At 33.9% G+C, this 16363-nt stretch overlaps 1 protein-coding gene and 1 long non-coding RNA gene across 3 annotated transcripts in view; both read right to left on the bottom strand.

Moving 5' to 3' along the window:
• LOC132749572 (uncharacterized) overlaps positions 1–16363 on the bottom strand; it is a 24329-nt gene continuing 7966 nt past the window's right edge. For both annotated transcript variants that reach the window (XM_060739385.1, XM_060739386.1), the window contains exons 7-10: positions 12640–12783; positions 11278–11466; positions 9349–9432; positions 1–2794 (exon numbers count right to left, since the gene is read on the bottom strand). In XM_060739385.1, the coding sequence (XP_060595368.1) occupies positions 2655–2794; positions 9349–9432; positions 11278–11466; positions 12640–12783 (557 nt within the window). In that variant the 3' untranslated portion in view covers positions 1–2654. The remainder of the gene's footprint in view (positions 2795–9348; positions 9433–11277; positions 11467–12639; positions 12784–16363) is intronic.
• On the bottom strand, positions 7267–9339 carry LOC132749573 (uncharacterized). Its single transcript, XR_009628437.1, has 2 exons — positions 7901–9339; positions 7267–7792 (listed from the first exon to the last, which is right to left on the bottom strand). It is a non-coding gene; the product is annotated as an uncharacterized LOC132749573 (long non-coding RNA).

The following is a 16363-nucleotide window of genomic DNA, read 5'->3' as shown; positions in this document are numbered from 1 at the left end:
TACCGATATCGGTTAACCTGAAAGTTCTTTAATGAATCTATAAGCCTACCAGAAAGTCAGTATACCCTTTTATACATTTCACAAGAAATATTTTGTGATAGTATGAACACTACATGAAGCATATCTTTAGCTTTACAAACATAATGAACTTGTTAATAGATGAAACTGTGTGATGTGTATCACAAATGGCAATTGCATGTGTGTCACAAATGGCAATTGCATGGTCGTCACAAATGGAAATCGCATGTGTGTCACAACGTGTGTCACAAATGATAATCACACATATATCACAAATGGCAATCGCATGTGTCACAAATGGCAATTGCACTGTATCACAAAAATAGAACAAAATTTGGTACTATATATTATATTCTTCACTACATAAATCCTAACTTTCATAAATGATAACAAGTGAAAGATTTTATTACAAAAATATGAAAATGTGTGACTAGAATATGATAAAACATCTGTTTGAACACTTAATACTAATGCCTTGTTCTTGTGTAACAATATGAAACTAAATTTACATAAATATAAAGATGAGTAACAACTAAGAATGAGATTCCAATGCAAAATAAGAACAAACAAACAAACAAAATTCAACAACTAAGAACATAAAAAAAACTGTCAGCACCTTCAGAACATGTTCAAAATATTGCATATTTTATAATACATGATAACATAATACTGTTCAAAAATATACATGTATAATGAATAACAAATAACACCTTTTTAACAGCACCATAGTGAAAATATTTACATAATATTGAAAATATATTACAATCACAACCCTGTTATACACTATCATCTTTGTTACCATTAAACAGAATTCCTTCCTTTCAATGGATTTTTGTTTTCTACCACTTTTAGACAAATTCATGTCTGAAAATTCTAATAAACTCCTTATTCTGGTTGATATTTCATTTTCATTTTTTTTAATACTGAAAATATTCTTTCATTCTATGAAATGTATAAAGCCCCACATGGAAAACATTTTGTCATGAGTTAAGTCGCTCTCGACTTTCCATAATCTTTTCCCAACTGATTCTGTCATTAAACCTGCAAACTTTGTTTCAACATTGTATTCCTCTGAATCATTTTTTAAAAAATCAGAAAATTATTTCTGAAAAGGGCCCACTGGCAGAGAGTTGCTGCATGACTATATAACTTTTGTAAAGGTCCCCAGACAAAGATACATACCAAGTATCTAAGCATGGTCATTGTGTATTCTGCACATACAATTTTAGTTGAAGCTCGTTTGCTATACAAGTCTATGCAAAATCAAATGACACCCACAACAGGAACAATTTGGACAACAGGGTCATAATTTGAACAAACTAAATAGGTTATTAGACAATTGTTAGTGTCCTTTGAGAAAAAACGATTAACAAAGTATTTTCTTATGTAAGTATGCAAAATCAACAGTTCCCACAGTTGAGCAAATTTAGACCTCAGAGTCATGATTTGGAAAAAACTCTGTAGTGATGATTATTAGAATTTGAAACCCAACAAATATCTTAGATATGGGCCTTATAGTTTCAGAGAAAAAAGATTTGTTAAGATGGCACTTGTAGTTGCTGTGACCAAGGAATGCAAGGGAATGCAACCACTTGAACACATTTGGAAGAACTTCATGCATGTCATGCTTTATCAATTTCTTTTTAACCTAGGATCCGGTCCAACAAAAAAATTTGCTCATTAAATGTATTTAAAACAAACTATAAAGATTACCATCCAAGAATGTAACAGAGAAGGCTTGCTGATGAGCAGAAGTTGTTTATAAAGGTATTTCTAATTCATTTCACCAATTTTGAAATAAGATAATCAAACTATATACATGTATAATACTAGTGATAAAGTATGCTGATGATTTATCTGTGGATAAGTCATTCTAGCTATAGTTTAGAGAAAATAAGTGATATACTGTTTACGTGGTTAATTTTGCGTTGTTTATTGAAATTATTCGCAAATATTTGATTGTGCAAAAAGTATTTCTGTTTAGGCAGACTTTCTTTTATCATTTGAACACATGTTTTCATACAGCATCTTACATGAATATGTTTTAATCTTCGCATACTGAGATTAATTTTCTCATTGTTTGTTTGTTTAATTTTGGTCTTAACAAATCATAAATGTATTGATGAAACAATAAATATGTAAATAACACAATAGGGTATTAATATAAATAAAGAAGGTTTCAAAATATGGCAAAGAAATGTGTGATCATGTCCTTTATCAAACTTACATCAATTATATATAAATAATAAAGGTATTAAACAATGGAATAGAATACAATAGCAGCATATTTTTAACATGTACCTGCTTAATTAATGATACCACAACAACAGTATCAAATTCAATAAATCCTATTTTCGCAAATATTTCCACACGCACACATTTGCAAAACTTTTGTAACATATAAATATTCACTTATACAGTAGGATAATTTACTATTGACACTAGGGTATCAAATCTCCTATACAAATAGCTTAAGTTTAAACATTAGGTGAAGGTATACATTACTGCACCTTTGAATAATAAACAATACAAAATTTTTAACAACATGTAACTGTTAAAGTAACATCATATTCTATTCAATGTAAAAAAGTACGTCATAATGAACGAGATGTTGATGTGATTGACCATGATAACAATTACCAGTCCTGGTATGGTGCCGTTTTTCCTGGGAACACTTTGAATGTTCCATCACTTTTATCACCTAACTCTGCCCAGAAAAATGCTTTAATTCCCTTAAATCCTTCTTTTCTGATCCTGGCAGCAAGAGGCTTGTATCCTGTAATTCACAGATAAATATATTAATGTTTGACAAAATTCTTATCTTGTTTTCCTTCAACTTTAAAGATAAATCAGAGGCATTAGTCTGACAACATTCTTAATAATATCTGTCATATGTTGCCGTTTAGATCGGAATATCTGTCCCAAAGGGGCCACTCCCATTTGACCGTAACTAGTTTTGCCGAGTTACCGCCCATGGGCGGGTTCCTGAGGGATGGATATTCCTATCCGAACTGCAAACATGTCAGATATTTTTTCTTGCATATTCTGCCATATTATTTCATATTTAAAATGGTTTACCTCAATAATGTATTTGGTCATTGAAATTAATGTCATTTCATCCATAACTATTTTCTTAGAATAGTGTATGAATTTTTAAACTTAAATTACAACAGCCAAATGATGTCATCCTTAGCACATAGTTGCCTTCTAAAATGATGTCATTTTAACGCTGTTCATTCATAAAATGCACTAAAGTGATGTTGTTGTTTGGCACACGACTCATCTGGCACCCCCATGCCAGATGAAATTTCCGGCATAGGTTAAACTCACAGAAACGCCAGTCTGCTATGCAAGAACAAATATTCTAAGTGCTTGATAGTAAACAAAAGGTCCAACAGATATTTTCTAAATTCAGAAGGCAAAATCATTCAATACTTGGGTTATGGGTCTTGGATAACTAGAACTGCCACTATCATGGCGTGAATACCCCCGCATACCACTTTGTCAGAATCAACAGTGGCCATTTAGAGCTCAAGGACAACCTCCCTGCCAAATCTGAGGTTACTTAGCCAGTGCATTGCTAAGTTATGTAATCTACATGCTTCAAATGTGAAAATGTCAAAATCAATACACTGCGGACAGGCATTCTTTAGCAATTGAGAAGAAAAGCTTTGTTTGTCAAGGTCCCTGTGACCTTGACCTTTGACCCAGTGACCTCAAAATCAATAGGGGTCACCTTATGGTCATGATCAACATCCATGCCAAATATGAAGACTGTGGGTCAAAGGAATCTTAAGTTAATTTGTGGACAAGCTTTTTGAAGTCAAAGTCCCTGTGACCTTGACCTTTGATCCAGTGACCTAAAAATCAAAAGGGGTCATCTACTAATCATGACTAACCTCCATTCCAAATATGAAGACTGTGGGCCAAAGGAATCTCAAGTTATTGGGCAGACAATCTTTTTATAGTCAAGGCCCCTGTGACCTTGACCTTTGACATGGTGACCTCAAAGTCAATAGGGGTCATCTACTAATCATGACTAACCTTCATGCCAAATATGAAGACTGTGCGTCAAAGGAATCCAAAGTTATTGGGCGGACAAGCTTTTTGAAGTCAAGGCCCCTGTGACCTTGACCTTTGACCTGGTAACCTCAAAATCAATAGGGGTCATCTACTAATCATGACTAACCTCCATGCCAAATATGAAGACTGTGGGTCAAAGGAATCTTAAGTTATTGGGCGGACAAGCTTTTTGAAGTCAAGGCCCCTGTGACCTTGACCTTTGACCAGGTGACCTCAAAGTCAATAGAGGTCATCTACTAATCATGACTAACCTCCATGCCAAATATGAAGACTGTGGGTCAAAGGAATCTTAAGTAATTGCGCAGACAAGCTTTTAGAAGTCAAGGCCCCTGTGACGTTGAACTTTGACCTGGTGACCTCAAAGTCAATAGGGGTCATCTACTAATCATGTCTTAATTTATTGAGCGGACAAGCTTTTTGAAGTCAAGGCCCCTGTAACCTTGACCTTTGACCTGGTGACCTCAAAGTCAATAGGGGTCATCTACTAATCATGACTAACCTCCATGCCAAATATAAGAACTGTGGGTCAAAGGAATCTTAATTTATTGAGGGGACAAGCTTTTTGAAGTCAAGACCCCTGTGACCTTGACCTTTGACCTGGTGACCTCATAGTCAATAGGGGTCATTTACTAATCATGACTAACCTCAATGCCAAATATGAAGACTATGGGTCAAAGCAATCTTAAGTTATTTGGCAGACAAGCTTTTTGAAGTCAAGGCCCCTGTGACCTTGACCTTTGACCTCAAAATCAATAGGGGTCATCTACTAATCATGACTAGCCTCCATGCCAAATATGAAAACTGTAGGTCAAAGGAATCTTAAGTTATTGGGCTGACAAGCTTTTTGAAGTAAAGGCCCCCGTGACCTTGACCTTTGACCTGGTGACCTCAAAATCAATACAGGTCATCTACTAATCATGACTAACCTCCATGCCAAATATGAAGACTAAGGGTCAAAGGAATCTAAAGTTATTGGGCGGACAAGAAAAACCGACGGACAGCCGGACGGCAGGACGGACAATCTGATTCCAGTATACCTCCATTACAACTTTGTTGTGCGGGGGTATAATAACCTAAATTCACATTTTAAAGACATGGATAAAGTTTACAATGAACATCTCTAGTAGTTGTAGAGATAGAACTTGTATGCAAAAACTTGTCTAGGAATATGTAATTCAAAAGACCGAAGTAGTATAATTCTTTAGACTTGAATATAGTTGTAAAATTCAGATATGGACCTATAATTAGAATCCTAAGAATTTTTCAAGCATTTCAAGTGAATAACATTTGTTGTATATGAGATATAGACCTGACAGCAAAACCTTAAAGTGACATTATGCCCATCCATGGGTAGATATAGACTGAACAGGTGAAAGTCAAAATAAGTTAATATTTTCTATTAAGTCCTTTCAAGTTTCCAATTTACTCCACATGAATGATAAATAACTCACTAGGCCCTGTGAAATGAGTGAAATTATCCGTCCGAATGTATCTGTAGCTTTCAATTTATAATAAGAGGGCCATGATGGCCCTGAGGTCGCTCACCTGTATATAGGCCCCGGAGCAGGGCCAGTTTAAACCCCAGGGCTTTTATTTGAACAAACTTGGAAGACACTCATTAGAAGATGTTTCACAATGTTAAGCTTTTACTACACACATGTAATGAAAAACAATGATCTCATCCCCCTGTAAGCTCTAGTTCATTGGGTTTTTTAAAAGAAGATTTTGTAAGTTTTTACTACACACATATAGTTAAAAACAGTGACACCCCTGGGGCGGGGCCAGTTTTGACCCCGGGGCTTTTATTTGAACAAACTTTGTAGACACTTATTAGAAGATGTTTCAAGCTTAATATCTAACTCTAGCTATTTGGGTTTTTTCTAAGAAGACTTTTTAAGTTTGTTACTATATGCATATATAGGGAAAATCAAGACCCCCCGGGGCGGGGCCAATTTTGACCACAGGACTATTATTTGAACAAACTTTGTAGACACTCACTAGAAGATGTTTCATGTTTAATATCTAAACTCTAGCTATTTGGGTTTTTTCAAAGAAGATTATTTAAGTTTTTGCTATACACATATAAGGAAAATCAATGACCCCCTGGGCGGGGCCAATTTTGACCCAAGGGCTTTTATTTGAACAAACTAAGTAGACACACATTAGAAGATGTTTCCTGCTGAATATCTTAGCTCTAGCTCTTTGAGTTCTTTCAAAGAAGATTTTGTAAGTTTTTACTATATGCATATAGGGAAAATCAATGACCCCCTGGGGCGGGGCCATTTTTGACCCCAGGGCTTTTATTTGAACAAACTTGGTACACACTCATTAGAAGATGTTTCATGCTGAATATCTTAGCTCTAGCTCTTTGGGTTCTTTAAAAGAAGAATTTTTAAGTTTTTACTATATGCATATAGGGAAAATCAAGACCCCCGGGGCGGGGCCAATTTTGACCCCAGGGCTTTTATTTGAACAAACTTGGTAGACACTCATTAGAAGATGTTTCCTGCTGAATATCTTAGCTCTAGCTCTTTCGGTTCTTTAAAAGAAGAATTTTTAAGTTTTTACTATATGCATATAGGGAAAATCAATGACCCCCTGGGGCGGGGCCAATTTTGACCCCAGGGCTTTTATTTGAACAAACTTGGTACACACTCATTAGAAGATGTTTCATGCTGAATATCTTAGCTCTAGCTCTTTGGGTTCTTTAAAAGAAGAATTTTTAAGTTTTTACTATATGCATATAGGGAAAATCAATGACCCCCTGGGGCGGGGCCAATTTTGACCCCAGGGATTTTATTTGAACAAACTTGGTAGACACTCACTAGAAGATGTTTCATGCTTAATATCTAAACTCTAGCTATTTGGGTTTTTTCAAAGAAGATTATTTAAGTTTTTGCTATACACATATAAGGAAAATCAATGACCCCCTGGGCGGGGCCAATTTTGACCCAAGGGCTTTTATTTGAACAAACTAAGTAGACACACATTAGAAGATGTTTCCTGCTGAATATCTTAGCTCTAGCTCTTTGAGTTCTTTCAAAGAAGATTTTGTAAGTTTTTACTATATGCATATAGGGAAAATCAATGACCCCCTGGGGTGGGGCCAATTTTGACCCCAGGGCTTTTATTTGAACAAACTTGGTACACACTCATTAGAAGATGTTTCATGCTGAATATCTTAGCTCTAGCTCTTTGGGTTCTTTAAAAGAAGAATTTTTAAGTTTTTACTATATGCATATAGGGAAAATCAATGACCCCCTGGGGCGGGGCCAATTTTGACCCCAGGGCTTTTATTTGAACAAACTTGGTAGACACTCATTAGAAGATGTTTCATGCTGAATATCTTAGCTCTAGCTCTTTGAGTTCTTTCAAAGAAGATTTTGTAAGTTTTTACTATATGCATATAGGGAAAATCAATGACCCCCTGGGGCGGGGCCAATTTTGACCCCAGGGCTTTTATTTGAACAAACTTGGTACACACTCATTAGAAGATGTTTCATGCTGAATATCTTAGCTCTAGCTCTTTGGGTTCTTTAAAAGAAGAATTTTTAAGTTTTTACTATATGCATATAGGGAAAATCAATGACCCCCTGGGGCGGGGCCAATTTTGACCCCAGGGATTTTTTTTGAACAAACTTGGTAGACACTCACTAGAAGATGTTCCATGCCAAATATCTAAGCTCTAGCTCTTAGGGTTTTTTAAAAGAAGATATTTAAAGTTTTTTCTTTCGGTTGCCATGGCAACCAGAATTCTGCATGGAATTAAATTCTTTGAACAATTTTTAAAGGTGACCACCAAAGGAACATTCCTGTGAAGTTTGGATGAAATTGGCTTAGTGGTTTATGAGGAGATGTCATTTAAAGTAAAAGTTTACGGACGGACGGACGACGGACGGACGCCGGACGAAAAGCGATCACAAAAGCTCACCCTGTCACTTTGTGACAGGTGAGCTAAAAAGATTGGGGCAGTCTTTTTATATACTTAGGTAGATTTATTTTTTACCCTACACATTTTCAAATATCATGTGATGGTCAATCACCATTATAACGACCAGTTTATTCAAATATATAGTCAATCAAAGTCAATTTGACAATGAAAAAATGGGCATAATGTCACTTTAATCAAGCATTTTAAAGACTTCAATTTGTGCATTCTATGTCACATGACATTCAAGATCAGGTCTTTTCTAAAGTAGGGTTCATAAAGACATTCAATGCCCAAATTCAAGCCCTTTTTGTAGCACATATATCTCTTCTCTGCAAGTAACTCAGTCATAATGACAAAATATTGTAAGACTTTACTTTGACTACAGCAGCTTCTCACTTTTAACAACAGATTATGTTATATTTTACAATATGATTAAGCAAACATTTTTATTGATGTTGGTACTGAAAAGAATGGGATCTTTTGTAGAAAACTTTCAACTTTAAACAAAGCACTCTGTCATTCTTTTTCATTTTTAAACAGGTTTTCAAGACCTTTTTAACCATTTTTTATGAGAATAACAAATTCAAGTATCTCACCTTTTCCTGTGCTATCATGTAAATCCCTCAAATATATCACCTTTTTGTGTGCTATCATGTAAATCCCTCACATTTCTTATCTTTTCCTACGCTATCATGTAAATCCCTCACATTTCTTACCTTTTTCCAGTGCTATCATGTAAATCCCTCACATTTCTCACCATTTCCTGTGTTATCATGTAAATCCCTCACATATCTCACCTTACCCTGTGCTATCATGTCAATCCCTCACATACCTCACCTTCTCCTGTGCTATCATGTAAATCCCTCACATATCTCACCTTTTTCTGTGCTATCATGTACCCTCACATATCTCACCTTTTTCTGTGCTATCATGTACATCCCTCACATATCTCACCTTTTCCTGTGCTTTCATATAAATCCCTCACATATCTAACCTTTTCCTGTGATATCATGTAAATCCCTCACATACCTCACCTTTTCCTGTGCTATCATGTAAATCCCTCATATATCTCACCTTTTTCTGTGCTATCATGTAAATCCCTCACATATCTCACCTTTTCCTGTTCTTTCATATAAATCCCTCATATATCTAACCTTTTCCTATGATATCATGTAAATCCCTCATATATATCTCACCTTTTCCTGTGCTATTATGTAAATCCCTCACATTTCTCACCTTTTCCTGTGCTATCATGTAAATCCCTCACATTTCTCACCTTATCCTATGCTATCATAAAAATCCCTTACATATCTCACCTTTTTCTGTGCTATGTATAAATCCCTCACATGTTCTATCAGCATTATAGACCATCATATCTCCACCTTGCATAGCAAAACCACCTACAACATGGTTAATACCAGTGTAAAATATCAGTGTATACAAGAAAAGTAAACATAACAATACTGATTTAGTTATGTATAACTCATAAGTGATTACTACAACACAACATCTGCAGGGAATATATGTTTTTGAATAACTTTAAAACAAGAGGGCCATGATGGCCCTGAAGTCGCTCACCTGTATATAGGCCCCCGGAGCGGGCCCAGTTTAAACCCCAGGGCTTTTATTTGAACAAACTTGGTAGACACCCATTAGAAGATGTTTCATGCTAAACATCTAAGGTCTAGCTGGTCAAGTTTTTTCCTTACACATATACTTAAAAACAATGACACACCTGGGACAGGGCCAGTTTTGACCCAATGGCTTTTATTTGAACAATCTTTGTAGACACTTACTAGAAAATGTTTCATGCTTAATATCTGAACTCTAGCTATTCGGGTTTTTTCAAAGAAGATTTTTAAGTTTTTTGCTATACACATATAAGGAAAATCAATGTCCCCCGGGGCGGGGCCAATTTTGCCAGGGACTTTTATTTGAACAAACTTTGTAGACACTCACTAGAAGATGCTTCGTGCTTAATATCTAAACTCTAGCTATTTGAGTTTTTTCAAAGAAGATTTTTTAAGTTTTTGTTATACACATATAAGGAAAATGAATGACCCCCCAGGCAGGGCCAATTTTGACCCCAGGGCTTTTATTTGAACAAACTTGGTAGACACTCACTAGAAGATGTTTCATGCTTAGTATCTAAACTCTAGCTATTTGGTTTTTTTCAAAGAAGATTATTTAAGTTTTTGCTATACACATATAAGGAAAATCAATGACCCCCGGGGCGGGGCCAATTTTGACCCCAGGGCTCTAATTTGAACAAACTTGGTAGACATCCATAAGAACATGTTTCATGCTAAATATCTTGGCTCTAGCTCTTTGGGTTCTTTAAAAGATTTTTTAAGTTTTTACTATATGCTTATAGAGAAAAGCAATGACCCCCTGGGTCTAGCTCTTTGGGTTTTTTAGAAGAAGATATTTAAAGTTTTTTCTTTCGGTTGCCATGGCAACCAGAGTTCTGCATGGAATTAAATTCTTTGAACAATTTTTAAAGGTGACCACCAAAGGAACATTCCTGTGAAGTTTGGATGAAATTGGCTCAGTGGTTTATGAGATGTCATTTAAAGTAAAAGTTTACGGACGGACGGACAACGGCCGGACGCCGGACGAAAAGCGATCACAAAAGCTCACCCTGTCACTTTGTGACAGGTGAGCTAAAAAGATCAACAAAGTATCATTCCTAGAAAGTATATTATTGACCTTGTGGTTTACTTGATGTTGTTCAAAGAAATGTGGTACATATTTTGAATTTGTCTGAAATGCAGTTTTTTTTTACAAATTTTCAATTAAAGCCTTATTCTAGGGAGCTTGTTAAACCTCTCCCTTTGTACCTTGTGGCATATAATTCTATTTATCCTGCTACTGTCTATAACATCAGCTGGATAAAGCCTTGCCAGATAAACTTATCTATCTCCAGTTATTACGTCACATGATGACGTCACATGTTTAGCAGCAAAACAAAACTGCATATATAGATGCTATGTTATCGAGGAAAAGAAGAATGAAACCATTTAATTATTCTAAAATCATGATAAAAATCAGGAAAAATCAAATACATGGTTGATGTCGGGATGGAGAAGGTTTATCCGGTTCGCTGCGGAAGTGAATCTTGGCCCGCTAAAGCTCGCCAAGATACACTTTCTCGCTCACTGGATAAACCTTCTCCATCCTGACATCAACCATATATTTTCTATATGTATCACTGTTTAATGATTCATTTCTAAACTTTCACCTACTTAGTGGTACTTGAACTTTTACAATAAATCTTTTGTTCCTTAGAAACTCCATCTTTTCTGCAGACTCTCCTGATCTGCGGTTGAAAATTTTCACGTTTTTTTTCTGCGAACCCATAACATGATAGAAGCTGGTCATGAAAAGGTCTGGCCCATCTTTATTCTTAAGTACTGGTCTAGCTATCACAAATCCTGAAATCCAACAAATTGTTACTTAATTATCATAAGTGATCCATTACAAACGCAAGTAAAAAGTTCTAGTAGCTCATCTCAATAAACATTATCAATATCCATAATTTATGTCTGTGAAATAATCTATGGAGGAAAAAAAAACAACAACTATTTTTAGCATCTCACAACATTAACCAAAATTTCACATACAAGTAGAGGTCTACTCACAGATCCTACAAATCTAACTTCTAAGATGAATTACCTGTTCTGGAAGATCATAATGACTCCAGGGCAATGTTACACTATGTAGAGACAAGGGTACATATAGAACATTTTCTCTAAAGGTTTCCAGATTCGGAATAAAGTTTACAAAAAAAACAAAAAAACAAAAAAAACAAAAAAAAAAACAAGAAGAATAACAAAACAAAGTAATTTTGACCATTACCACTCCTCCTTGTGGTCCTAGTTATACGAACATCTTCCTTGGTCATTTAAAGGGTCAAACCTCTAGAACTTATCATAATGTTGCAAGTGTAACAAAAAAACCAAGATCAGTTGATTAAACAAATATATTATAAAAGACAATGGATGCTCCTTGAACACACATATTTCTCAATTTACTGCAATGGATATTGGTTTATATGAACAAGATTGTAAATATCTATTTTAGCACCAGTGACCTTGGCATTGATGTCCACTAAATCCAGTCAAAGTTACCTTAACTCAACCTAAAAGTTTAGTACTCCCAAATAGTATGAAAGAGAAGTTAATAATAAATTGCATGAGCAAACATAAAACTTTACACTGTGACCTTCATGACCCAACGCAATTATCATGGCCCAGTTCAATTAAAAAACATAAAAAAAGGTCTATTATTTACTTACTACTTGGATAAACACTTATACCAATGACCATCAACTGCATTCTAAAATTAATGAAAAAATTGGTTGCACAAACATTAATTTAAATGTCACTATTTATAATAATATTTGGCCAACAAATGCAGGGACAAAGGGTATTACAGTTTTATTACTATATGACAACACAATTTTATACCATGGACATAATACCTTTTATAAGCAGATAAAGAATGGACAAATTATTACAATCATCTATCCTTAACACAAATACTCAGATGGGAAAATAAATTAATCGAAATTCTAAACTAAAACATATAAAGACAGGTAAGTGTACCTTCACATTTATTTTTGTGATCTCCTTGTTTCCAGTGAGCTATCTGACATTCTTTACTACAGTATAAGGTCACATGACATTGTCCACATCTTTTAAGAGTACCTGCTTCACTTGCTGGCTTCTTACATTGTGCACATACAACATCTGTCAATAATAAATAGATGTCTACAATCACTGATTTTAGATGCACACTCATAATTTATTTGACAATAAGTTTTTAGTCAAACATAATTACATGCCAGACCTGCAAATGTGAAATAAATAATTCTATCTATTACTTTACAATCTTATTTTTAAGTATGGTGTGAAGTACAGATTACACTATATAAAATGTGACCTGATGGTGAACAATTGTTTCAAATTATTTGATAACCTACATACAGGATTACTAGGTCTGGCTGTTATAGAAAATTTTGTGTCAATATATTGAAGGGTAAATACTAATCATATATCAAGTGAAATTTTAAATACATTAATATACACTAGAATAAATGTTAAAACCGGTCTTCATAATGGTGATTATACATGGTCTACATATAAACAAATACAACAGACCGAAATACTTGGTCTACATATAAACAAATACAACAGACCGAAATACTTGGTCTACATATAAACAAATACAACAGACCGAAATACTTGGTCTATATATCCAGAAATACAACAGGCCGAAATACTTGGTCTACATATAAACAAATACAACAGACCGAAATACTTGGTCTATATTGGTCTTGGCCAACTGCGATTCCTTTAGAGCAGCGAAAATGTAGCATATGCCAAGTGTTAGAAGATGAATTTCATTTTGTGTTACAGTGCCAAGCATATACAGATATAAGAAACATTTATATTCCTAGCTTTTATAGATATAGACCCAATATGTGTAAATTTATTCAACTAATTACATCTGATAATGAAGTTTTATTGACAAAGTTAAGTGTGTATGTATACAAGGCATTTATGATTCGTTCTGCTAATTTATATAGTAATAATGTAAGCTAATATACAATGCTAAGAAAATTAGAGTCTTTGATAGCGTTGCATGTATATAGACAGTAACAGATTGATATAGGGTAATTTAGAATTATAAATCTACAATGATAAGTAAAACAAATGTTGAACGTTTACTCTATAGTAGTGTGTATAATATTAAATAAAGAAAAATAAGTTTAATCAGATATGTTTTATGGAACATAAAAAAATATATATATATGTATGTATACTTGTTATGACAATTTTATATTACAATTAGAATATATGAAACTCGCTCATAACAGGCATTATATAAATGTTGATGCATTGACCTAATAAAGGATATTTGTCCGTCTTACTATATACAAATGATGTGTACAATATATATTTAAGTAATGGACATACAAAAATGTTTGTTAGTTAAATATGTTCTATAGAGCAAATATCAATATGCATACTTATTGTCAACTAGTTATTTCAATTAGTAATATTTTTTATTTTTTTTTTTTAGCATTTATGAAACTTGCCCGAAACAGGCATTATATGAATGTAGATGTATTATACTGTGCTTGTACTAATAATACATAAAGATATTTGTATGTCTTATTTGTTGGATTGGGGCGGGTTGTGTGCTGTAGCGCTGGATGTGATATTTACACGAGTTGTTAAGACAAAAGTGTAAATATAACAGCTGGTGCGGGCGGACAGAATGTGCTTTTCCCTTACATGTAAGATAAACAAGTTTACTACTGCTTTTGTGCTTGTGTGTTAGGTCTGAAAGACTGATCTTTGCGATGTAATGTCAAATATTTGAAAAATATTACATTACATTATGAAGTAACATTGGCATTATATGTATGTTATCTGAAAATTTCTCTGAATATTGTTAAGTGTTAAAAATAATATCCATTTTCTTATGTAACACTAGCTCCTAGAAAAAAAAAAATTTTTTGGAATTTGTTTGTGATATATTTTTCTCATTCGCATTCAAGCAAACATCAGGTATAATGAAAAATATAAATGATATATGACATTGTGATATGTCAGATATAATTTTCCTTTTTTGGTCTTTGCAAAGCATATGGATATTCTTATTATGTCATGAAGTTCTAGTCACTGGTGTTATTAATTTGTGCAATCAATAGCACACTTTGTAAGTAATGCGAATAGATAGAGTGAGTCATAATCAGTATTAAAAAAATTAGATCATGTTTATAACTATACTTTTACTTAGAGAGTTAGAAGCATACACGATTATAACAATATGTTAGTACATTGTATGTAGTAATAATTTTCAACATGATTGTACACTGTTTAAAATGTTGTCCTCATGGGCTTTTGGCCTTCAGGATATTTTATGAAATAAAACTTTGAAACTTTGAAACTTTATATCCAGAAATACAACAGGCCGAAATACTTGGTCTACATATAAAAAAATAAAACAGGCCGAAATACTTGGTCTATATATCAAGAAATACAACAGACAAAAATACTTGGCCTATATATCCAGAAATACAACAGGCCAAAATACTTGGTCTACATATAAAAAAATAAAACAGGCCGAAATACTTGGTCTATATATCAAGAAATACAACAGACCAAAATACTTGGCCTATATATCCAGAAATACAACAGGCTGAAATACTTGGTCTACATATAAACAAATACAACAGGCTGAAATACTTGGTCTACATATAAACAAATACAACAGACCAAAATACTTGGTCTATATATCCAGAAATACAACAGACTGAAATACTTGGTCTTCATATAAAAAAATAAAACAGGCCGAAATACTTGGTCTATATATCAAGAAATACAACAGACCAAAATACTTGGCCTATATATCCAGAAATACAACAGGCCGAAATACTTGGTCTACATATAAAAAAATAAAACAGGCCGAAATACTTGGTCTACATATCCAGAAATACAACAGACTGAAATACTTGGTCTTCATATAAAAAAATAAAACAGGCCGAAATACTTGGTCTATATATCAAGAAATACAACAGGCCAAATACTTGGCCTATATATCCAGAAATACAACAGGCCGAAATACTTGGTCTACATATAAACAAATACAACAGGCCGAAATACTTGGTCTATATATCCAGAAATACAACAGACTGAAAATACTTGGTCTTAATATAAAAAAATAAAACAGGCCGAAATACTTGGTCTATATATATATCAAGAAATACAACAGGCTGAAATACTTGGTCTACATATAAACAAATACAACAGGCCGAAATACTTGGTCTATATATCAAGAAATACAACAGGCTGAAATACTTGGTCTACATATAAACAAATACAACAGGCCGAAATACTTGGTCTATATATCCAGAAATACAACAGACTGAAATACTTGGTCTTCATATAAAAAAATAAAACAGGCCGAAATACTTGGTCTATATATCAAGAAATACAACAGACCAAAATACTTGGCCTATATATCCAGAAATACAACAGGCCGAAATACTTGGTCTACATATAAAAAAATAAAACAGGCCGAAATACTTGGTCTACATATCCAGAAATACAACAGACTGAAATACTTGGTCTTCATATAAAAAAATAAAACAGGCCGAAATACTTGGTCTATATATCAAGAAATACAACAGGCCAAAATACTTGGCCTATATATCCAGAAATACAACAGGCCGAAATACTTGGTCTACATATAAACAAATACAACAGGCCGAAATACTTGGTCTATATATCCAGAAATACAACAGACTGAAATACTTGG

The sequence above is a fragment of the Ruditapes philippinarum genome, unplaced genomic scaffold (genome assembly GCF_026571515.1).
Source record: "Ruditapes philippinarum isolate M1 unplaced genomic scaffold, ASM2657151v2 ctg2301_1_1_1_1, whole genome shotgun sequence".
Classification (NCBI taxonomy): Eukaryota; Metazoa; Mollusca; class Bivalvia; order Venerida; family Veneridae; genus Ruditapes; species Ruditapes philippinarum.
The sequence above is the reverse complement of the archived record's forward strand: the minus strand, read 5'-3'. Positions and strand labels throughout refer to the sequence as shown.